Source organism: Argiope bruennichi, chromosome 7, assembly GCF_947563725.1.
Source record: "Argiope bruennichi chromosome 7, qqArgBrue1.1, whole genome shotgun sequence".
In the NCBI taxonomy this organism is placed as follows: domain Eukaryota; kingdom Metazoa; phylum Arthropoda; class Arachnida; order Araneae; family Araneidae; genus Argiope; species Argiope bruennichi.
The window spans coordinates 111,173,423-111,200,487 of record NC_079157.1 but is presented as its reverse complement, the minus strand read 5'-3'; the positions used below and the strand labels follow the sequence as shown (position 1 = coordinate 111,200,487).

The window sequence follows — 27,065 nt, the reverse complement described above, 5'->3', positions numbered from 1 at the left end:
CGTATAAGTAATATAGTGAAAGTATAGTTGCTGATTGAATTATGTCTATACTTAATACTTATTTATCTTATTCGTTAGTTCTCATTATTTGGATTTCCTATAGTCTGAAATGCATGTGATTGAAATTTGATGTTCCCTAACCACCTAGACATAATTAACTTAATTCGTACTTCATTTAAAGAGTTCATCGAACAACTCTGAAATAAACAGAGGAAAAAAACCACACTAAATGAAAAAGAAACATCTTTAATTACACATAAATCATGGTATCCAGAACATGATTTTCTCATTGCCACTTAGATACAAACACGCTAAAATTACTCCGGCAGACAAATCCTTAATAACTAGTCTCTCAGTCATTCACTTTTCTTTTATTCTACAGTTATTCTCACATCTCTGCAAGTTGCTAGCGATGCTATTTAAAGTTGGCACTCAGTGATTTGAAAGACTCAGTCTGAAAGTCAGATACTTTTATCTTTATGGAATGTATCCCAGCTCATCTTGTATGTTGGTATTCGACCACCTCTGAAAAGTTCCAGTGCCCATGCCATGTTGCACTTGCACTCGCGTTACACCAGAACCATTGGTCAAGCGGCCGGGATCGGACTTGCGACCGCTGTTGTCGGAATGATATGCTGCTTCAACACCAGAATCTGAAGAGGAGGAGCTTTGCCCAGCTTTTCTGCTGCGTCTTCTGTGTTTTCTTCTGTGGTGTACATTGTGATTCCGTCGAACCACTGGTTTCTCAACAGCGGCAGACCTAAGATCATGGAAACTCCAAGATTGTTGGCGACGAGCGGCATTCCTCTGGGCGGGTTGGCGTGATGGCGAGGAGGAGCCTTGGCGACCGCTTGGGCTGAGGCACACTTCTGAAGTATCGTAAGCTGAATCTTCTGAACCGTCCGCAGAAGAACGCTTGGTACCCATCAATCTTGTTTTCATGCTCGAGATGAACCTAGATGAATAAATTATAGTTTAAATCTAAGAAAATAATTCTATGAGATTACAATATTAAAAATTCAGCATGAAGTATTAAAATTTGGCGACACCATTGATATCATCATAGCAATGATACATTAACAAACTGAAGAGGAAAAGTTGAAATATGTTAGAAAATTGACCTAATATTGCAAATATTCAAAAATAAAGGTATTTTATGAACTTTTGTATTTTAAAGATGAAGCTCTGCCTTTAATGCATTACCTATTTAGAAGATGCATTCTTTTTTTGACGATAAATTATTACTTCTACTTTCAGAATAGGTTGGAGTCATTCATTTTTAATATGATTCATATAATTTTGATTTTTTTGAATTGCTGTAGTAGCATTATAAATTTAAATTATACGATACAAGTGTATCATTAGTGAGGGAATTAAAATTTATTGCGCGTTAACACATTTATAAACTTAATAGTTATGTTTAGGTTTCAAAGATTGTATCGCTAACTTTAGACTGTTTAACTAAAACTTACCTCACAATTAGGAGTATTAAAATTATTTTTCAATTATATTTCAAAACGCAGAAGCAGCATGAATAGATTTAAAAATCCTAAGATAACTTAAATGAGCATTGTTTCGGAATTAAAATTCCAAATAAAATGGAACAATCCTTCAAAAAAACACTTATTCTCTTATTCATATGTTAGCAAAATATATGCTTTCAGCTAAAATGTTTTGTTTTTAATACTATTTAAATACCACAATAATAGGGCAATATAAACTAGATTCTAAGAGTTATTGAATATGTTTCTCTTTAAAACTTCCTCTAAATTTACCATACTTATTTAAAAAGAGTTTTAACATACGAAAAAAATACGTACATTTACTAGCCAATAATAATTCTATTGATTCTATAGCAAAATTATTGAAAGAAATATGGTAAAAATATTTATTAGAGGTTAAATCTGTTTTTGAGTGAAAGACTCCTATTGAAACACGTGTTTCAAATTATGATACAAACAATGTTGCAGAAAAAAAAACAGCAAATGGTTCGATAAGACGGCTTAGCAGTAATAAGAAGGAAATTATCAGACTTAAAAATCAACAGTATTAACAAAAGAATTACTGAGATATTTGATGTGGCATTAAATGGTTCTGATTTAATAAAAAGTTTTTAAAGTGAAGCTAATACAGTTTCTGGACGATATAATCACAATTAAATTATTTTTAATTGCAAATAAATAAGTAATAATCGAATCTGTGTTTTATTTTAAAAACAAAGTTTTATGATAATAAAACTTTAAATAAAATAAAATGATAATTTTCTTAAAATAAGTGGTATTTAATGTATTGGGCAGGTTATTCTAAGAACTTATTAAAGTGCTGAATACTGTATTTGATCTATTATGTAATAAAGGAGAAAATATTTATGTATGTCGACACACTACAACACAACCGTTTGACCTAGAGTACCAAATTTTGCTGATACACTTTAGAGGACAAAATGATGTATTTCATAGCTATATTGTAGAATTTCAATTTTAAAATTAATCAAAGTTTTTGTATTTTCTTTAATAAATACCAATTTTTTTTAACAAGACTAATTTTTACAGCAATAAAAAATTCTAAAAACTATTTTACTTGTGATTCTAATTTGCAATTTCTTTTCCAGAAATTTGTAAATTTCATCAGATATTTTTTTATTTTCTTTGCTATTTACAAATTATTCTTCAAACTATTCAGTTATAGTTTCAGGGTGCAATGTAAATGTAAATAATTTGCAACGTTGCTGTAATCTTAATAAATAATCATAATTATATTCTTTTTATATTCGCGCTTGCGATGACTTCTCTCTAGCTGCTGGAATTCGCTAAATATAGAAATTCATTAAGAATATAAATAAATGTGCATTATGAGATCAGTGCTATGACCATTCGGCCATGGAGAGTCGAATGCCTCTTTTCAATGCGGCAATATTTCAATGGTTTTGTAAAATAAATGATATCCCCAACAATAAATTTTATTGAAAACATGGCATCTCTAGGTATTGACAGTTTTGTTAAGGAAATAATCCTACCACGTATAGAAATCTTCAGTCGCGGTTATTTTCACTTTCTCGTATGCAAAGTATAGAACAAACATTGTAATCGTCAAAAAATTTGAATTCGGGACATTGACGAATCCCCAATGTCTCAAACCTTCATGAGTCCGGAAAAACATATTTCTGGCATTGTGTCTGTTTGTGCGTAAGATAATTCAAAAATGCATTCAGCTGGAAGAATAAAATTTGGTACATGGATTTCGGACTAAATTTATAGATTTCTGGGAAGTTTTATATGAAATCCATTCAAAAGAAAACTGTCTGTTTGACTGTTCTAGAACAAGCGAACTCGTTAATTACAAAACAAAGTGCGTTAGGTAGATAAAATTTGGTACACAGATTTAGCAAAGAAATTACAGATTTTTATGAAATTTTGAACCACGGTTGACAGCGATTCTAAATTTGAGTGCAAATTTTGTTAAACGGTTGACCGTTTGTCAGTCTGTTCTTTCACATGCACATAAACTCAATAATCCATAAATGCAATGACTTAAATCAATGAAATTTGATATGTTATCTCATGACCACAACTCTAATTCTATTTGAAATTTTAGCGTCAGTTGGTGGGCAAAAGAGAGTGAGAATATAAAGCATATATTCTCACGATAAACTCAGTAAAAAGGCCGATTCATGCCAAATATCTATATATATCTTTCAGTAACTATCTTTCATGAGCATTATGTATGAAGTCATAGCCTTAACCGAAGTCCATAATTTAATGCAGGGGGGAAAGGGATCAAAATTTATTGGGTAGTATATGAAAAAATGTCAGGGACCCCCTCTAGTTTTGCATACAAATAACTTGAATTGTTATTGAATATGGAAGGCATTCTTACTTTCCAGTCTTGTGTTTTGCTTTGGTCAAAGACTGGATGCTCAACCTCTTAAGGCTCAGGAAAAAGCCACCACTCTGTCTCCGAGGAAGTCGATCCTCCGATGACCATCTGATGACCTTTTGGGGATGGTGCTGCTGTCCTTTCTGGGAGGATCTGTGAGAAGTTGTCGGAAGTGTGGTCATTCCTCTGTAGGACGATGAGGAAGATGCCGAGGTTTGGCTCAGAGATGACCAGTTGCGAACGTGGCCATTCTTGTGGAAAGACCGTACTCCGTGAGGGACTGTTCTGGACGAAGCAGACGAGTTGCGACTTTCGGGTCGAAGATTGTTGTAAGAGACGTTAATGGTCACTTTGCCAGTGCCGTTGCCTTTGATTACGCCTGTAAAAGATAAAAAAAAATCAAATAATATATCAGGTACACTGAGAAATCTCTTATTGTCTTTCTTTTTATAGCTAAGGTTCTCAACCAAAATGTCTGCATACCCCTTTGAAGGTAATGACAGACTACTTGGGGGGGGGAGGGGGGAGTCTGCGATAGAAATGTTGGTAATGGAAAAAAATACAAAATATAAGGAGTTAAAATGAGAAAATAAAGCTATACAATTATGTATAAAGGATGTCCCTAAATTCATGGACCAAAGTTTTAGGGTATGTAAAATGTGTATAAAGAAGCATTTTTTGTATAGAAATGTGGGATCCAAAATGAAAGAAATACTGAAGAAATGAATAGAAAGCTCTTTACTTACATAATATTTCAGTAAGTGCACAAATGTTCCACCACCAGCATCAATATAGGCATAGTAGCGTCTAGCAAGTGATTTAGTGTATACTCTTTCGAAGATGCCAGATGTTCCATGAACAACTGAAGCGACGACTGAAAGTTTTGCAGTGAAGTTTTGAAATTTTCCATCCTTGTTTGCACTTACTTACACTTAAATATTCTACCTACACTTTTCACTTCTGACACCATATTGCTATACAAAAAATGCTTCTTTATATTTGCATTTACCTTGCATTTTACCTACCCAAATGAGATAAGTTTGGCCTATGAATTCTAGGACACCCTGTATATAAATTCGTATAAAAAGTAGAGGATATATATTTTACCTGTAGGAAAGTCTACCAGGTGACAACAAGAGAAGAGTCCCAAATACATGAGAAAGCAATAAAATATTTAAAACTTTCCATGAATATACTAATAGTATCTCTTAAGCCTGCATAAAGAGAATACTAATATCGAATATCGTATTAAACTTGATGCAGCCTCGGATATGAGATAATATATGTATTCATTTAAAGCTAATTTCATAAAATTGAGTTTCATATAATTTAGTATTGTATAATTCATAAAACATAATCAAGAGTTATAATGAAAATCTTCCATTGAATTGTTGATTATCATGATGAGTGATGGTTATCTTTTATGATAAATTAGCGCGAAGTCATTTTAGATGACGTTTTTATTTATTAGGGCTTATTATCACGGAGGAAGTATGTCCCGTTATCGATGGGAGGAGCCAGACCCCACTTTTTCGTGTCCCCACCAGGCTGACGAAATCCAACCACCATACCGGAAGTATCTCATCCTCAATTCTAAGTGCCCCCCCCCCGTGAGACTTAATTTTTGTAATAAAAACTTCTTTGAACGAAGGGATGTTTTGGGGAAATAAGGAGAGATATGACAAAAGGTTAACCTCAGAACTATAAAGGCACAGTAAATGCTGTGGGAAAACAAATACTCGCAACCCCGTCTCAACAATATTTATTTTACGGCAGTAATTGTTTATAATTATTCTCTAGTTTCATAATGATGGGAAAAGTATTCATTGAATCCTGATTATTTACATTTGCGTTATAACAAAACTCTAGAAAAAAGTTAGTTACATGTCCCTGATACGATTAATCAGTGTGATAAAATATTTGCCATTTAGATATTTTAGTCATATTCTAGTTTGACAGTTCCTAGTTTTTGAAAATAACATTAATTGCATTGTAACGCTTTGGCTAGCACACAAACGCACATAGAGCCGCAACTTACCTATTTACTTAAGTTTTGAAAGTTATTGCTTGTTATCAAACTAAAACGATGATCTATACGGTTCATTCCTCAATATTTCACAATATCAAAATGCTTGCAGCAAGACTCGTTTAATATATGAATGATGAATAAGATCAGAAAGCTAACGCCCCAGTTAAATAAAATGAGCTTAAATAGGTAAGAAATCTTATCAATTTTTGAATACAAGAAGATATCCAAAATTCACCCTAAATAATGATGAGCGAAACGTGTCATGTGCATTCGAGAAACGCGGAAGCCACCAAATCAGGGTACATTTCCTTCTGACTTACTTTGAAACTTCAGATTTTTGGCTTTTGACATTTGTTATATAAATATCCCTTTTGGAAGCGAATTGAAAAATATTGGAAAATATCTTTTCTGAAACATCTAAATTCTGAACATGGACAAATAATAAAAATTGTGCCTTTTTTTCCATATTCCTTGACAAGCTATTGAGACGATGTTTGAATCTCGAAGTTATACTTATCCTTAGTATCAATGGAGTAGGGTTTCGAATCTGGAACTCTCCAGTCCAGCCTTGAGAGTCAGAGAGGATACATCTTGCCAATTAAAACAAATAAAACACTGCTTGCAGACGTAAATAAGCACTCAAAAAAAGTCTCAATGAAAAAAATGCCCGCTTGCAAATAATATGAAAATATAAGAAAAAAAATACAAAAATTGGCCACATTTATATGGATAAATAATAAAAGAAACTATATAAATGAAACATATATTTTCATATTACTTACAAAACAGAGAAAGGTTGGAACAAAATATATACACAATGGATAAATGCAAAACACAAATAAAGAGAGAAGAAAAAACAAACAAACAAAGAATCCTTTTTCTCGGAAATGTAAATTATATATATTAATTTATAGAACTTTTTTTAAATTTCAGATCGAATTTCATATTTGGAATAAAGCGATGTACAGAAAAGCTCAAAATTATGAGATGATTTTTTTTTACACATCGCGATATAAAAACAATAATATAGAAAACTCAAAATAGATCAACATGAACCAGATTTTTAACAAAAAAAATTGTAATACTTGTTTTGTTAGATATCAAGAATTTTGTTTTTATTCCCCGCCCTAAAAACATTATCGCCCACTGTAGCGATTGTTGTTGCGAGACCCAGCAACATTACAAACTCGGTGGGCAGGATAATCATTGTCATATGTTCCAGTAACTGCTATCATTTTCTGAGACACTCATCTCGTTCAGAAAGAAGAATTTTGTGGGAGGATGAACCACTTCCCACAATCAACAAATGGGAACAATTTGTGATAACATTTTGACATGACATGACTTCATGATTGACATTTTTATCCACTTTTCTTCAAATGCTTAAATATTTCAGAATCATCTTATATCTTGTATTCTTAATCATTGTGGAACTTGCAATCGAATTGGATTCTTAACTAGAGTCATTTTTGTAAGTCAGTAGAGAGAGGATTGTAAGTGTTGCAATCTAATCGTCATTGGAATGGAAAGGAATTCAATTTTAATCATAAGTTTTTGTCATTTATTTGTTAAAATATGAATAGAACAATCACAAATAAATATGCGTTGATAGAAAAACGGACATCAAAGAATATTTTTATTTTAGTGTCACGATTCTTTCATTATATTCCCAGTGTTGAAAATAAGAGAGAAAACATTATTGTGATAGAATAAATAGGCGCTCAACTTAATAGAAAATATCTGGAACAATGCTGAAATCAAAAATATCATTAATTTTGACAGCATTTTTCATATAAATAAGGCAACGTAGATCCATTCAATTTTTAAACTATTTTCGATGGTGAAAAAATATTATAATTCATTCCATCAGCAGTTTAGAAGAAAAATTATTTTTTAAAAAATTATTAAAATTATAAAGGAGACACTATAAATGTTTTAGTGCCTTTAAATTATCTATAAAAAAACTTTAAATCAAACTTTTTAAATATAATTACTCGTTACTATTTTATATTCTATCAAAAATATTTTATGATTTTTTATTTTATTTTATTTTTGTTTTTATTATTATTATTATTATTTATTTATTTATTTATTTTTTGAAATTTAAGGCTGGTAGATTCCCGTAAAAACCACTTTTTAAAGAATTTTTCTTAGACTCGTGATTGTGCTTTAAGGATTTACTAGTGGCAAAATGCATTTTTAATACCTTATAAAGAGACAAATGGAAGCACAAATATTTATCCCATATAAATTTTGAATATCGCATTGAAACAATTTTAAAAACCGTTTATTTGAATTTAATTTCTTTATGTCATACTGTATGCCTATATTACTATGAAATAGTTGTTTTATAAAGTAAAAGATGAAGGCAGTTTCAATTGTAAAATTAATTCCATACAATACGTTGTTTCATGAAATAACCAGTTATTATATATATAAATTACGAAATAATTCAATAGTATATGAAATAATTAATGATATTAAGTGAAATTAATGAGTAAAAGCACAATTACATTTACGAATAATTTTTTCCAAGAAGCAAATAGTTATCCTTTCTCACAGTAGAATCATTTCGTCAAAATTTAGCCTTTTTATGTTTTTTTCTTATTTGCTAACAACATTTATATAGTGTGTATTTCAAATCAGCTTAATGTATGAAATATTGCGTACTTTAGCGTAAACAAATTAAGGTAAGAAATTAACATATTGTTCATTTAGTGCTTAGTGTTTTACTTTTTAATAGCACGTAGCTCTATACTTTTGAAATAATTTTTTGAATCGTAGAACACAAATATGTTCTGTAATTTAACTAATTTGAAACTTTTTTGTAACTAATTTGAATTAATTAGAAATTGATAAAGCTCAGTGTTTTGTAACAATAGACAAATTGTATATCCTGGCGATATATGCATGACATCATAGATGCATTAGGGCATAAACAAGTTTTTTTTCGTAAAAATGTTACGATTTCCTCTAAGTTTGCTAATACTAAAAAAAAAAGCTATTGCTGATTAAAGCTACTGCTATCTTCGTTTTTGCTGCTTCAAAATTCATACACGCGAATTCTTTTGAAGTAGTAAGTGTATTAGGTATCTCACTTTATTTCATAATACTGAATTGAAGTCAAGATGGAGTTTTATCAACAGAAACTATATTTCATAAAAAGGTCTTTGTAAAGTTCTTATAAATATATGCAGCATTTTTTTCTCTATTTATAATTTTGAAAACTCATCTTGTGTAATGTCCAAATAAAACTTTCATAAAACATTTAATATTAAAATTGGAAAATATTTAAAAACTGCGCAGTAACTTTTAAATAACGTTATCATTTGATAAGTCAAATTCAATATTACCTGGAAAAATATTTTACAATTAAAACGCGTGTTTAGGAATTTATTGCATACTGCATACTTCAATAATTACCATGTCTTATATAGAAACATAACATGCATAATGCAATGTGTATGCTTACCTTCTTTATGGCTGTCACCAGATTTCTGATGGGTTTTCCTGTTCTTGGGCCTCCTCTGTTCCACCATCCTCTTGGTGATGGACGTTCTTCCACTGTTATCGTGGATCTCCACCAACGGTGGTTTGACGACACATTGCCCACCAAATTCAGAAGAACCGTTAGCTGATGCTCCCGAAACCTTTCTGTTGGCGTCAGTGGGTCTGGCATATGTCTCGTATCCAAAGTACGTGTATTTGATGAGTGGTGGGTCGTCCGTTGGCGCATCGGCAGGCAACAAAGGTCGCCAACCTGCCGTTGAAGATGCGGAGGAGTGAGCGGACAAGGCCGATTCGCTGCTAAGGTCGATGGTCTCCGCCAACACTTCTGTGGGGTGGACAAGGTATGCTTCTTTGACATCCGTCTCCTTGTTGTTATTGGGTTCCACTGGACGAGATTCGGTCATGGTCGATATGTTCCTGTACCGGGTGTCCGGTGTGGTCAGCTCACTTGGAGCTTGATCTGGCTCACCTAAATGAATTGATGCGAAAATTTATAGACATTTTAAAAATTTTAAGGGGAAAAATATGATATTTAAGAAGAGAATGTGCAAATACAGTGATCTTTTATAGTAATAAAAGAACATGTCTGTATATCTGTTGTGTTTTCAGACAGTGTTGCCTATGTTATACACATCAGATGGACAGATATGCTTTGAAAGCTGTTTTGTGCAATGGGATGGTTTTAAGTCTGCTATTTCTTTTTCTAATAATGAAAAAAAAGAATGCTTTGATGTTTTCAAACATTTCATTTAAGCCTTTTCAGTGCCAAGGTCCAAATTATGTAAAGAAACAAATATTCTATTTTAGGCTACGGATGAAAGTTTGTAGTGAAAATTAAACTTTAAATGCTGCCAACAGTGAAACGAGAAAGATTAACCATCACATGTTTTATCAACAATAATAAGCACCAAATTAAAATGAACTTTAATTGATAGTACATTGAGAATAAGTCTGCTGAAGCATACGAAATTTTTCTCTAGTCTTGATATTATTTGGCTTTAAAAACTCAAAATAAAAGTAATATTATTTTTCATTCGTGGTCTTTTAAAATTGAAACCCTAAACGTCGATGTACATATTTTGCTGTACCGAAGAAATGAAATGAAACAAATGTCGATGCTATATATATATATATATATATATATATATATATATATATATATATATATATATATATATATATATATATATATATATATATATATATATATATATATATATATATATATATATATATAGTGACTATATAAAATATGGCATATTTATTTAATGAGAATTAAGGGCAAACAGTTTTTTTTAAAAGCTTTGATTTAGTTTCCCTAAAATACGATTAAAATTTTAATGATATGCGGTAAAATGATATTAAGATATTATAAGGGAAGATAAATATAATAAAATGGGAAAAAATGAAAAGGATAAAAATAATGAAGTCGCCTGTTTAAAAGTTCAGTTTTAAAAATGTAATAAAAAACAAATAGATCTTAATATATGAGTAATTTAATTATTTGCGTAGCATTAAATTTCAAAATTATTTTATGTTTTGATGACCTTTAATGTTACCTCGAATAATTCCAGACGATATCAAGTTCACCTTAGTGTATTTAGATTCTCCTTTCTTTTTCTCTGAAAATGAATGGATCTTTTTGCTTATGAATTCAAGGTCATCCTGAGGTTAAATTATCTGTAAAGACATTTTCTTGGAATAATATATATTGTCAGGAAAAGGTACGCCCAAAAATTCTTGCGTCTGAGAAAAATCTCGCTTTTTCTAGCAGTACCAACAGCATTATTATTGATACCAGTTATTAAAACGATTACAATTGTGGTTTAGATAGAATGAAATGACAATGAATCACGAAATGTTGCGACTCTAATACTTTTAGAAAGCAGAACGATGCAATAATAAGTTATGATACTTATTTAACGATGAAACCATAAGTTTTATAATAGTAAATCCACTCCTATATTTTATAAAGTGTTAAATATGAATATTCTTCTGAAAGAGTTTAATCCAGCGGATAAAATCGCGTGAAATGCAATGAATTGTTGTTAGTCATTTTTCTAATACATCTTAATCAATGCGGAAGAGTTTCTATTAATTACAGTTGTGTTTATATTCACATGTAAAGGAATCATATTATATTATATTATCATCGGAAATAATACTAATTTCATTTCAGTATTACATTTATTACTGAAGAGTAAAAGGTATGTAATTAATTCAAAGTGTAAGGCAACGCGCAGCATTGGTTTTTCATAACAAGTGCTGATGCATTTGCCAGATAGGACGTCGCATAAAGACTTTCGAGCTTAACTATGTAAATGCCAAATGATCGCCAAGTTTGTCGCAAGTTCTGGAATCATTCATTCGACAATCCATCAGCAACCAACAGGGTTGATCGTAAAACGGTCTTTCGAGTGATTGAACCAACCGTGCTGGGAAGCAACATTACAGATTTGTAACATATGAGTTGTTAAAACCACTCAACCATTACAGGAGAGTGAAATCACTACAGGAGATTGGTATCGAATATAATTGATACATATGACAAGAACGCTAATAAGACAAATAGCGACAGACAGGACAAGATTAACTTCCAGCCATATTCAAAATATCAAGGCCACATTCAAGATAGGTTAAGACATACTTGAAATCGCTAAAATGAGAAGGTGCCTTACCCCACCCGCCGTACACCCCCAGATATTAATGCTTCCGATTATCATCTGTTTCAATCGCTGGCACACTAACTGATCAGCATTTCTACTCTTATGGAGAAGTCCAGAAATAAATGAATTCGTGAATTGCCTCAAAAAGCGCTGTTTAAGATTTCGTGATGGTATCCAACAATTTCCAAAAAGATGGGAAAAAGTGGAGCATGATGTAACAATGGAGAGTATTTTGTATGAATAAGTAATCACTTTTTAAGAATAAACCTTAAGTTTTAGTAAAAAATGGCGAAAGCGAGGTTATAATTTTATATATATATATATATATATATATATATATATATATATACACCCTAGTCACATCAGGCGACCACCTAGTGTTAGGAAATATTGGTTATGTTGATTTCAGATAAATGTTTAGATATAAGTTCATGTCCATGATACCGCCAGATTTTTCATTAAACTCACGTTATTTTATTTATCATACAAGTTCTTTTTTTTTATGTATATCAATCTTTCCTAATGAAGACTAATCTCAAGACATCACATCATATTAAAAATGTAAATGTCTAGTTCATCTATATTATAAATTTCGCAGTATTGCAACTTTTTCTCTATCTTTCAAAACAACGAAAGAAAATCACGTGGTTAATTAAGCTTTTGATGCAACAATCGAAACGGTTTGAATTTCTGAGCAAGGTTCATATATTGTTGAAAACTGACAAAAAAAAAATTAAATAAAAATTGTCAAAATTCATTAAAAATTGGCAGGATTATTAAATTGATGTCTTTAAAAAGAATTTTTTTTTATTATATATAATAATTTTTTCGGAAGTTATCAAGGAAAAACGCCAAAATTTACTTTTATTTTCAACTAATGAAAATTCTAAAAAAAATCTCTAACAGGTATACATGTGCTAAATTTGGTAGCTGTAGGTCAAATGGCTACTTTTACAACACCAACCTACACTCACATTCAAATTTATTACTAATAGAGGTATCTTATACAACGAGCTCTTCTTATCTCATGGGTTAAAATGTGGATATCTTTGTGTGAACATGTGACATCTTGCTAGAAAGTTTATCAGTTTTTATCTCTTACACCCTCTTTCGACTCATTCTCCAAAAGTAGGAAAATCGGTGGGAGGGATTTTTCCCCTCCTTAAATTTCTAGATAAACAGAATTTATCTCGCTCTTGCTGCGACAGGAATTTTGCTTTTTCTATCAATGGCTTCTATTATTAAAATATTCAATACGAGTACAATGGCTACTTTTTGAGTTGATATATATATCTGAATCTAAATTAAATCCTAATTAATTTCCTAATTTTTATCTTAATTTAATCCGTATAAACGTAATTCTAAAATGTTCTTTTATTTCCTGATCCAAATCCACTTTTTTTATTTAATTAATTCAACACGATCCATGTAAAATTGCTGAAATCGGCAATTCTCGCACTCCGAGTGAAGGGATAGAATTTGTTAACTTAAACAAATTCTTTTAAACGATCCTTATAATTCGCTTACCTAAATCGACACATGTAAAGAAATCCCAATCAGAATCTTATAGTATATAATAATTGGGGAAAATATTTATGTCGCTCCTATCTCTTTTCGCTCATGTGTCATATTGTAGATTGACGTACTTGCTTGGATGGAATAAAAGCGAAGTTTCAAAATTCAAAATATCTTCTCTTTCTTTGGCAATGACTCTGCTTCAAAAACTATTGTTTTTACGTTATATATACATATATATATATATACAACTAGCCACCTTTGGCGACCAGCCGGTTTGCCAATCTTAATGTTCGTAAAAATTTTAATAATTAAATATTTTATGCAATTCCTACTTTAATAGCTACTTCATCAAAATATTTTAAAACTTCAAATTTTGATAGTCATATAATTCACTCATAATATTATAAACGCCTTCAGTCATAACGTAATATGTATTTCTCTAATTTTCTGTTAGTTCCCGTAGAATTTATACTATAAATTAAAGTGGAAAGGATTAATCTGCAATTAATATAATAATATTTTTTACTGAAACAAAGTATTTTTTTGTAATATGATTACTGAAAACAGTCATTGAGCTTTTAAACTTTATGGGCACTAAAGAATATCTTTCCTAATTTATGTAATATTTCAAGAATTTGTCAACAAAATATTCTCAGATTCATCATGACCAGAACGATTAATTAGCAACGTTTAATTTTAAATGCACCAAACACTAAGAAAATAAAACGAATCGTTACAATAATCGGTTGAAAACAGGTTAAGAAAAAACTACTTAAAAAACGATGTACTTAAAACTATAAGCATGTACAAAAAATATATAATTAACATAAATACAATTTAATTACAAAAGCACACAACTAACCTAAAAATAATTTAAATCAAGTTCGAATCCGTTGAAAATTCGTTGAATCCGTTGTCAACTATCAGAACACAATGCGCATGCGTGAATTTTCAGCATCAGTTACGGTAACGCAAATGCGTGAATTTTTCTACGCCAGTTGGGGTAACGCTATGCAGATTAGACATTTTTAATTTCCTTTATTCTGTGTTATTTTAATTCAAAAGTACTTCAGAATGAATCTGAAACATGGATTAATTAACAATGTTTAATTTTAAATGCATAAAACATTAAGAAAATAAACAGAATCGTTTGAAATAATCCGCCGAAAAATCTTAAGCCTAGCCTCATGAGTGTTGGGGAAAAAAACTGAAGCCGTACTCATTTGGCGGTGGGGAAAATGGAAGATTTTTTTGGCGAAAAAGTTGGCGGTGGGGAAAATGAAAAGATTTTTTTGGCGGGAAAGTTAGTTTTTAATTAATAATTAAAATTCTAATTAAAAATTCAAAAAAGGGGCTATCCTATCTTTTAAGTTAGATCAAACTGCACACGGTGTGCAAATTTGATTAAAATCGGTTAAGTAGTTTAAGAGTCCATCGCGGACAAACAACGTGACACGTAATTTATATATATTAAGATTTATCATCATGAGGTCGCCTGTATGTGCTCTTAATCGACGACAAAAGAGTGTTCATTTAAGTTAGACAAGAGAAAACAATTCCTTGTACCAGGCAGCAATGGGCCTTGTTACTTCTAACTTATGAATCTAGATTTAACTTGTAGAGAGATTCAGTTCCTGTTCTAATATTGAGAGAACGAGATATCGGAAAAAGTCCAGGAGGAGTCCAGGAAAAAGTCCAGTATAGTTACAATTCCAAACAGACGTCCTAAAATATAACTATTTTGACACAATATAACAAAATAAAAATAACTTAACTTTAATACTACAAACAGTCATTTGTGCAATGGAATGAAATAGATTTGCTTCAGTTTCTCAAAGCAACAGAATATAAAATGTGTTCTATGCTATAAACAATCTTATGTGAGATGAATTGGCTTTGCTTCAGTTTCTCAAAGCAACAGAATATAAATTGTACTCTATGCTATAAACAATCTTATGTGAGATGAATTGGCTTTGCTTCCGTTTCTCAAAGCAACAGAATATAAATTGTACTCTATGCTATAAACAATCTTATGTGAGATGAATTGGCTTTGCTTCAGTTTCTCAAAGCAACAGAATATAAAATGTTTTCTATGCTATAAACAATCTTATGTGAGATGAATTGGATTTTTTTCAGTTTTAAAAACAGGCTATCCATATTTTAATTATAGTTTCCAATTATGAAACTGAATTATCTATTTGACAGTTGGCACCAAATGGCATGATTGCTTTCATTTGTCTGCATCATTTCAACAGAAATCAGTAGATGGTACTTACTTTGGTCGTACGCTGGTGTTAATCGTTGCTGTTCTTCAAGAAGATCTGGATTTCTGACATGGGGTGGAAGAGATGCTCTCCAAAGCTCCTCGTCTTCAGGCAAAGGTCTACCGGGAACTCCGCACCTTCCGATGAGAGCCCGCGCCTCTCTGTGATTCATGAATCGCTTTCGAGGTTGAGTCCTGTACTGTGAACGAGCCCCCATACCAAATCGTCGTCGTCCCATATTCGGCGAAGCTGCCTTTATAACACTGGCATAAGAGTTTGATTCCTGAAATTGTGGGATGTTATAAAAAATTTTGTACATTTGATAGTTTTGAATGTTACATATGATGAATATAAAAATCAGGATTAGTATGTATACAAATTCTTTTGCTCATCAGCTCAATCATTTTCAAGGGAGTAAGGGAGATCTTACAATCTTTCATCCAATTTGTTTCGTATCTGTAAGCATGATGTTTTGTAATAGCCTTTTACTCCCTAAGTGTTTTTCTTTCATATTATTCGTGTGGAATTCTATACAATTGTGTGTTCCCGATGGTATTATAATACTTTCAGAACTCCATTATGAATGAATTGTCTAATTTTCTCATTCAATTTTTATTCAATACGAGAAATTCATTATGGTACTGAGAAGAAAATGTTTCATCACAACATAATAAATATATTACTGAATTATGTATTATATCAAAAATAAAATGTTAATAGAAATAACAAGAAAAGAAAATCTTTTCAAAAAGTACATTTTTATTAATGGACTAAAATTATAAAAATATTTTTAGAAAAAAACTCTGGTGGGCAAATCAAAAATATTAAAAGCCGGAAGCACAGAGAATAATACGATAATGAAATCTGTCACAATAAATATTGAAAACAAGAAAAGTCTTACATATCTAATGGAAATTAAAATATTTTATAAATGTTATTTGAATCTTAATTTAATTAGATATTATATATCAACATTACTTGTCTTTAAAATTTTTATTTAGAATACCAGATTTTTATTAAAAATATTTTATATATTTAAGAATAATTTTAAAAACTTAATTTGTTAATATATTTTTAAATTGTAAATAAAACAGAAATTGTTTTACTATAATAACGATTGTCTATAAATAAATTATTCAACGGAATGAAACACTATAAAAATACGGTTTCAAAGCATATAAGGAAGCTTTTGATATCGATAAAAACCTTAAGTCAACAAGAATTAATTTTCTGAATAGTAACAGTCACAGCTTGTCAAAATAATTTTACAAGGAATTGTATCACTTTGTAAGAAGGTAATTTTAATATATTGTTGTGTGTGTGGGGGGGGCAATCAATGGTGATCGCGTCGAAGAGTACTGACTACCCTTCCTTGTTGTAAAATGAAAACTAAGAAAAGTTAAAAGAATTAATATAGGTGACCCACAATGGTCATATTAATTTCAGAACATTCCTCCTCTTCAGCAATTATGTTACTTTTGATTGTTTTTTCAGATTTGTTGTACCAATTATAAAATTCTTTTTGTCATCAAAAACGTATCATTGTTCATAGCTAGAATCATTGTTACTGCTTAATAATGTGACCTGGTTTCTACATCAGAAAATTTACACTCTCGTATGTGCAAAAACTCCGAAGCCGAAACAAATGCCAAAAGTAAGATTATAGATGCCTAAGTTCTTAAAAAAAGGAACATTCGAAAGAAATAAAAGTTCTGTAAGACCAGCAACATCTAAACAACTTCCAAGACTTTGCGAATAAATATCACAATCCAAACCCCAAGCCGGTCCATTCACTTGAAATCTTTGAGAAGATTGCTAAAGTATAATATACAATGCACCAAGTTAGTTGTTAAAATTGCAAGCATACAAATTAATGAATAAAAAATGCAGTTCCATCCCAATGACACAAATAAACAATTTTCCTGGAAAAAAAAGCGTCAAATTTTTGTCTCTACAAACTGTTATTTATAAATTTATTCGTTATTCCTCTGGGATATCCTGTATATTAATCATCATTAAAGTTTACCTGTTAATTTAATCGTGCTACGAATAAATTAGATTTAATTTACTGTAATTTTACTAAAATCAAAATTAAGACAATGAAAAAGAAGCACTGAATTTCAAGAGCAATTTTTCGTTGTCGTGACCAACAGATAAGTTTTTGTAAAGATATTGAGATCAAAAGCAGTTGTGTTCGACGAGTTAAGCGCAGTTTTAAAAAAATCGAAATACATAATGATGTTCTCAGTGATGATTAAAAAAAGCTTTATAGTTGCTTTAATTATTCCCTTTTGTATGATGATTCGTAGTTTATGTAGTTCTGATGCAAATCTCATTGATATTTTTTTTAAATTAGATACAGAAAAACTGAACGTTTTGTGCCTGAATTCGACAAAATTTTAACCTTCTTTTACTAAGAGAGTCGATATACAAAAAGAAGAAATTTCTGCAAGCGATATAAAAATTCTGATTTCAAGATTTTCAAGGACTTCCATGCTTTAGAACTTCTAGAGTCATAAAAAAAACATATGTTAGTCTGTTTGTCAGCAACTCAAAAGCTGTGGCTCGTTAACTGGATGTTATACGTTTACGACCTTACGATAAAGATTTCTTTCAAATTTCTTACAAAATACTTATGAGAGAAGCCTTTTCGATTCCTACTACGATTGTGTGAATCCTATAAGCAAAAAACACAGTTACTAGTTTGAATTTTAACACATGGTTTGATCACTAATATTGTGGACCTGCAACAAGTTTTTAAAAGAATTATTTCAATCTGTATATCTTTCTGTTTATTCATGGGTATAAGAATGTTATAGTTCAAAAATATTACAACATATCGAAATAAACTTAATATATTATCTTAGTGCTATTGTTGTAGATAGTATAAGATACTAAGCACAATCGATTTACAGGATGATGCCCAAAATGCATTAATGATTATCTTTACCATACGATAAACACAAAAACACAGTCTGGTGCTAATGTCCTCACATTATCGAAGGAAATGGAAAAAAGTCGGGTTTTTTTCCCATTCTTTGATTTTAATGTTTCTTGTTTCAATGTTTATGTGTCTATCTTTTTACAAAATTTATAATTAACGTTTAAATTTCCGATCTTGTCAAATCCTGGACAAAATCGATTTACAGGATGATGCCCAAAATGCTGATTATCTTTACTATACAATGAAGACAAACACAAAAACACGTTCTGTTACTAATGTGAGGAATAAAGTCGAGAAAATATACATGCTGTTTTTTTTCAGGCTTTAATTATACAACGAAAAATCAATGTTTTTGTACCTATTCCCTTATAAAATTTGTAACTAACACTTAACCCAACAGTTCATTGTGTAGCCAATTGGCTACAAGTTTTTATTTTTATTTACAAGCTTCACATGACTGTTCCAGAGGAAAAGAATGAGTGATTAAAAGTCCTTTTTAAAATGCTTTGCGATTAACATCTGTTAGAAAGACCGATTGATGACAATAGCGTTACTAGAATTAGATTTAAATTGAAAACTTGGAAAAATACCAAGATGGCGATTGCATGTGTAGTACTACCATTAAAAATACTATCACAATATTTTTCGCATTTTAAAAAGTATATTGGTAAAAATGGATTTTTATTTCTATTGAAGAATTATTATAATATGTAATTGGTGTCACTGAGATAGTATTCAATTCACAATGTAGCAATGTGGTACATTTTAATTTTTTTTCAAACTTCACAAAACAATAATTACATTTTTAAAAATAATTTTCCTAAATTATATGCAGTTATTAAAAACAAATGCATTTTTTATATATATAAAAAAAAGAGAAGTCATGCATTATAGGGTTAAACTGTGGATCATATCGTCCTAAACAAAATCAATTTAATGGATGATGCCCAAAATGCTTTCCTGATTATCTTTATTATACAACTAATTCGCCTTTGGCGACTAACCGGTTCACCAATCTTAATGCTAGTTAAAATTTTAATAATTAAATATTTTATATAACTCCTATTTTAATAGCTTCTTCATCAAAATATTTTAAAGTTACAAATTTTGGAAGTCATATAATTCATTCATAATATTATAAAGGCCTTCAACCATAACGTAATATGTATCTCTCTAATTTTCTTTTAGCTCCCGTAGAATTTATGCTTTAAATTAAAGTGGAAATGGTTAAATTGCAATTAATATAAGGAAATTCTTTACTGAAACGAAGCATTTTTTTAAAATATGAGTACTGAAAACAGAGTCGCCGAGTATTTAAACTAAACCTTATGGGCACTAAAGAATATCTTTCTTAATTTATGTAATATCTCAAGAAGTTTTCTACAAAATTTTCTCAGATTCATCATGAACAGATCAATTAATTAACAGTGTTTGGTTTTAAATGCATGAAACTGCAAGAAAATAAACAGAACCGTTTAAAATAATTGGTCGAAAACAGGTTAAGCCTTCAAAACGTCCGTATCCGTTGTCAACAATCAGAACACAATGCGCATGCGTGAATTTTCAACGCAAGTTATGGTAACGCAAATGCCTGAATTTTTCTACGCCAGTTGGGGTAACGCTATGCAGATTAGAAATTTTTTATTTCCTTTATTCTGCTTTATTTTAATTCAAAAGTACTTCAGAATGAATCAGAAAGATTGAATTCATTAACAATTTTTAGTTTTAAATGCATCAAACATTAAGAAAATAAACAGAATCGTTAGAAATAATCTGCCGACAAATGTTAAGCCTAGCCTCATTACTGTTGGAGAAAAAAACTGAAGCCTTATTCATTTGGCGGTGGGGAAAATGAAAATATTTTTTGGCGGGAAAGTTAATTTTTAATTAATAGTTAAAATTCTATCTAAAAATTCAAAAAAAAGGAACCCCAGGTGCACATTCCCGACCTCCACGGTATACACGTACCAAATTTGGTAACTGTAGGTTAAACGGTCTCCTGTAGAGCGCCAACACACACACGCACACATTGAGCTTTATATAAGTACAGATAAGGTTAAACACAAAAATGTATCGTTCTGCGATAGTGACTAAATAAGTGAAAGAACGACGATCTTCGTCATATATTCCAATACGCCTTTCAATCAATGTCTTTCTATCAATCGTCAAATAAAATTTCTATCCCATTATGATGAATATAACTGTAGTCACGTTGTATATATACTTTGCATAATTCTCTCAAAAAGTTGAAAAATTGTCCAATTATTATAAGTATAATAATAGGCAATAGTATTATTGCAAATACAGGAGAGGAAAATTTTTTCCAAAATAATTGCTTTTATTCGAGTAAATAAGTGTTGAAATCAAATGAACCATATAAGTAGAAAACCAATTTACGTATTGACCTATTTATTGCTCTTCATTGACCGTCAAGATTGATTCGGATTTCAAAATTATACGATTTTCAATAACATTACTCAAGACATTCACCTTTATAAGGATTATTGTTTCTTCTAGAGAAAGTTATTGTTTTCTACTGTTTTGTCACAACTGCAATTACGGCGGTCAAGGTTGGGGAGGTAGGGAAACCTTCCGGATTAATTCAATTTGCATATAAACAGACAGATCATTAATCATTGGTTGCTGAAGTTCAATATGTTGGGAAAGTTCACGAAAACTTTTCGTAAAAGAGGCAATGGCAGTAAGAACATAAACTATATAATTTACATGAAATTTGAACCAGATCATAGGTATTACGATTGCATTTATAAAAAATTGATAACTCAATGATTTCCTGGAAATAGTTATAGCTTGAAAATATGTTATTTCTTTAATAGATTATACATTTATTTCTTATCTGTATTTGAAATTGAATATCTATAGATCAAATAGGTGAATTTGTTCCAATTTGTGCTTGTGAAACGTGGTATATATGTTAAGATTATTTAATTTTCAAAACAATTTCTGCAGAAAAGATAAATGTCGTCACATTGTAGAATAATCTACATGCAGTTCGATATGGGGTGTAGTTTTTTTTAAAACGTAGTTAAAAAATAAAAATGTCGACATCGTCATCTGGCCATGATTCAAAATTAAGAGCTTCTTTATTAGTTCTTGCTTCAAACCTTTATATTATTATAACCAGAAACTCAATGTCTAATTTAAATAGATCAGAATCAAACGTCGAATTACTGTCTAAAATTCACATTAGTTTCTAACATATATTAGTCAGCTTCTATATGACAACATATTATATTATATTATCATATTTTCCCTTTTTTAACATGTTTCCATTCTGATAATTTGTCATTTCGCTCAACAACCTAAAGACATGGCTCGCCACAATTTGAAAATCATTAACTGACGTAAGAAATACCAACTACTTATGAATAAGCATTAGACACCACGTATATCTTTCGAACAAACTTTATGGTTTAAAATTAGCGGCTTCCTTGCCGATAGCTAACCACTGACCAGACTAACCGCAACCACAAACTGGGCATTTCATAGATATTTAATGCGAACTCACGGTGGAATATATTTCACTTGGCGACAATTTGGCGACGGCGATTCTATTTATGTCAATCGTTATTGACCGTTACTGAAGTTTTAACTTTTTTCAAATATAAAAAGAAAGTATTGTAGTAGTCAAAAAATTGAAATTGAAAATTTTGACAATCTTTACATTTCTGACCTTCCAAATTTTGAAAAATGTTTTTTTTAAAGAATTATATCTGTTTATTTGTTAATACGATAACACGGAAAGGCTTTGATCTAGATGGATGGAATTTGGTATTTGGTCCTTCACATCAAATTTGAAGATATGTATCAAATTTTGAAGGAAATTCGCTCAAAGGAAACATGTCTGTCTCGCATGGAAGCTATTACTGAAAAAGATAAAAAAAAATTTGGACAAAGTTTTAACAACTAAATTGTATATTTGTATTAAATTGTGTGCCAAATCCTTCAATGGGTTGATTGTCTATCGGCTTATGCATTTGCATGCGTGTAATCGCTATAATTCAAAATTGAATTGGCTAAGATAAGTGAAAATAGGCATGCAATCTTATTACTAAAGTTGTATTTATAACTCCAATTTTTGTTTTCAGACTAAAAGCAATACAAACGTGTAACAAAACATGAATAAACAAAACATGATGTGTCTGTCCATGTTTGATTACACTAAGGTTAATTTAATATTTATGTTAAAAACACAAAATAATTATCCGTCAGTCCATGTTAGATAGTAATATTCTTATAAAAATTATACAAAGAAAAAAACAGAAGCATTAATGATGTTCTTATAATACTAATAGCTTTAAATCAGAAGCATTATAATTTATCCTTTAAGAATAGCAGGTATAAATTACATGCATTAATAAATACTTAATTCTTATAAGAATAAGTAACAATACAAACAAATAATTCTAAGAATTATAAAATATATGCAGTACTTAAACTAGAGATAAGAAAGGCAAGAAGAAATATAAGCATAATTTTGTTGTTCTCCGAAAAGATAAAAATAATAACTTCTTTCGCGAAATTAATTAATCAGTAAAATGCCTATTAATATAAGTTAAAATGAGCTATTTCCTAGTAAAAGTAACTTTAATCGCACGTTATCAACTCAGATGATATAAGATTAAGAATTTGTGCATAATTACAGGAAGAGCATTCGTAAAATGCATGAAAAAAATAAGCGAAAACAAATTAATAAAATCTTGGAAATAAGTAGGGCGTGATGGCACTTAGAGGAAAGTTTTTGCCAAGATTAATCCAAGGACTTCCATGTTTTTTTTTTAAACTTTTTCTGTGTTTTGATTAATTAACTTTTTACCTACAGAGAAGTTGGGAAAGAAATGGCCTTTTTGCTACGTGTTACCATAAAGTAACCCAGTAACGAGATGTTGATTAATCAAGTTGATTTCCCAACTCGTTTTTCCATTTAATTACGCATTCAAAAGGTGTAGGTTTCCAGCTATCAGCTTTTTACACATTCTGCCTCCAAGAAAAAAAATTCTGTGACGCTGAATACTAAACAGCACAACTGAGGTAATAGGGACAAGATTCAAACTCGATTTCGGAATTCCGCAGCTGGATGTGATCTTTTTCTTTTGTTTTTTCATTTTGAAAGTAAGCTGATATTGCTCACGTAGATCTTTGAAATAAAAACGAAATCAATCTGACATATAGCCTTGTTGTTCCAGAATTTTGAAACGAGTTCTGTGTTTGTAAGGAAATCTTCCAGAAATTAAAAAAAAAAAAAAAAAGATGTTTCTTTGCTTCTAAAATTCTGATATATATAACGTAATTGATATTTTCCTCAGAAAAAATGTAGTTGTATTTTAGTCATTTTGTTCTTGGAAGTAAATTGGTATTCAAATTAAATTCGCCATGGTAATACTAGAATTCACTGCGCATTTTCAAAATTCAAAATAAATACAACATTGATGTATTGTTTGACAACGGATTCTAAAACCTCCGCACTTTTGCGCATGCATCAGGATGGGTTTAATTCGTCAAAATAGGTGTAGAGGAAAGATGGAAGGACGGGACGTTTACATTTAACAATAAAATAAACTCGCATTACTCGCAGACTGAATTAAAATAATGCGGTCAGAAACGACACCATATTCACATACATGTGGGAAAAAAATTGAACAAAAAAGTATCTAATAGGGCGAAAATCAAGGCCAAAGAATGACAAATAATACTGAAATGAACAGTACTGTTCATTTCGGTATCCTGGGACCACCACTTTTCGATGATCCTATCTCTTTAAGGGGTGACACGCGGAAGAATATGCACATTTCCGGAATTTATTTTCCTTTCTTCTTTCCTCTCAACCCTATTTTTCCGAATTAAACCCATCCTAACGCATGCGCAAAAGTAGGAAGGTATTTAAATTCCGTTGATATACAATACATTGTGCAAATTTTGACGAGGTGCAGTTAGAAGCGTTTTATCAACTGCATTTAAACTGCATGATCAAGATCTTTTATAAACTATAAATGAATTGCTATGAATCAATAATAAAGTTCAAGGTAACTAACAATTTATTTATTGTAATTGCCCTATTCGAGAAAGATTTATTTCAAGCAAATTCAAGTTATAAGCCATGTTTTCATCACATTCTTATTTAGCTGACTAAAATGATGAAAAAGTACACCAATTAGAATACTCATAACAGCCTCCTTTGTGCAATAATTTTTATTACAATATTGCACTTTTTTTTATGCTCGGACGAAACTATATTCTTGTACTCAATATATAGGCAACAATGATTATTATTATTCTTGTACTCAATATATAGGCAGCAATGATTAAAAAGGAAATTTTGATAAAATATTAATTTTTTTTCTTTTCAATAAAGTCTACCTTATCTACATTAAACCGAGCTCTAGAAATGAAAGTGAAAGATAGTGTTAAAATTAAATGTCTGAGTTGAATATTATCCCATGAAATTAGATAACGGTTTACCATATACCGTTCATATATTTTATGCTTTAAGGTATTTGCCAATATGCAGAGAATTTTTTATGTTAAATCAATCACATTTCTATTGAATGTTTGTGTGAAAATCGTAAAAATGAATACCTATTAATATATTTAAAAAAAAAGAATTTCGGCAGAAGTTCTATAAAAGTTAATATTTTTTGTTGGTTCTTATAAAATAATATGTCATAGATAATTATTAAATCATGATACACAATTATGGTTTCTAGAATATTCTATTTGATTTTTGCGGAAATAAAATGAATAATGTTATGAAAAAAAGAGGCCTTTATATAGAATATGCCTATTCTTTTCAATTGAAACATATAATATTTAATCCAAAATGATTAAATTACAATTTCAATAAATATTTTGGTAATAGTTTCATTCAAGATATTAGATTAAAAGCACACTCGTTCATAAATGAGAGTGCTATTCATTTTATGAATGGATTAAAATATTGGATCATTTTTTTGCAACAATAATTCCAAAGTAATTTTTATTAGTTCAAGGAGGAAACGAAATGTATTTATTCAGTTAGAGAATCTTTTGAAAATATTTTTTTTACCAACACATATAATCATTTCACATTAAAATTTAATTTCGTTTACTAATACATAAATCCTCCATTTTCTGTGGACATCAAAAATGATTTTAAACACATTATCAGAATGAACCGTGCAATTTTCAGCAAGAAAGAAATTTTGAAAAACTTTTTTGTACAATAAATCGAATCCTCTTTAATCACATAATGAGCATAATTTAATAAGACTTGAGTCTCATACAAAAATTCAGGTGGTGCAGTAATGGCCATATATGGCTTTTGTGCCAATAAACACTACCAAACCAAACCATAAAAAAATTCGAAAATTGAATCCTCTTTAATCGCATAATGAGCATAATATAATAAGACTTGAGTCTCATAAAAAAATTCAGGTGGCGCAATATGATCATATATGGCTTTTGTGCCAATAAACACTACCAAACCAAGCCATAAAAAATTCAGGAGACATAAAAGAACATGGAGTTGGATATAACTAGTATAAATCAACAATTCTTTTTTGGATAGAAAGTAAATTATCATTAATCATAAAATAATTCGGGTGGAAAAAAGCAACCAATATCGCGTTCAATTCATATTAATTATCGAAAAATCGGACATCCGTTTCATCAATTTTTATAATCCTCATGTCCTAACTTGTTATTATAATAAATTCGAATAATTTATTCCTAAATTATAAGATTGTCATCTGCTACAATTGATGTTTTCGGAACTTCCAGGTTTTTAACCTTTGTCCAATTCGTTCCAATTTCACCTTGAAACTAGCTCGAACTCGTCTGGATAACCTTGTACTAATTTTCTTTCCAATGAATGCTGTAATTGCAATCAAGCAATTAGTTTAAAGTATTGCAATCGGACATGCATTGCAGGCAGCTAATAATAATACCCTGAAGTTATTTAAATTGGAGGCATAGATAGTCGTAGACTTCGAACTGGTTTAGATGCAAATTCAAAGACAGTCGATGAAAACTGTGACATTGATTGATTTTCTTTTAGCTATTTAGAAACGCTACAAAATACTGTTAATACTATTAACTAGTTATTGATTATATTAATTAGTTAGGATTAGAAAATTATTATATGTTTATTACTAATTAATAGCAATTATCCATTATAATTTAAAACATGTCGAAGATAGTATTTTATCACTAAGGGAATCAACTTAAAATCAATTGCAAAAATAACTGGAGAAAAAAAAGGG

General features: G+C 30.3%; 1 protein-coding gene across 1 annotated transcript in view; it reads right to left on the bottom strand.

Annotated features, from left to right (window-relative positions):
- Positions 1-230: 230 nt before the first annotated feature.
- Positions 231-27,065, bottom strand: part of LOC129976080 (uncharacterized) — a 67,015-nt gene continuing 40,180 nt past the window's right edge. Inside the window, exons 4-7 of the mRNA XM_056089455.1 lie at positions 15,876-16,146; positions 9,378-9,884; positions 3,877-4,255; positions 231-955 (exon numbers count right to left, since the gene is read on the bottom strand). Of these exons, the coding sequence (XP_055945430.1) occupies positions 478-955; positions 3,877-4,255; positions 9,378-9,884; positions 15,876-16,146 (1,635 nt within the window). The 3' untranslated portion in view covers positions 231-477. The remainder of the gene's footprint in view (positions 956-3,876; positions 4,256-9,377; positions 9,885-15,875; positions 16,147-27,065) is intronic.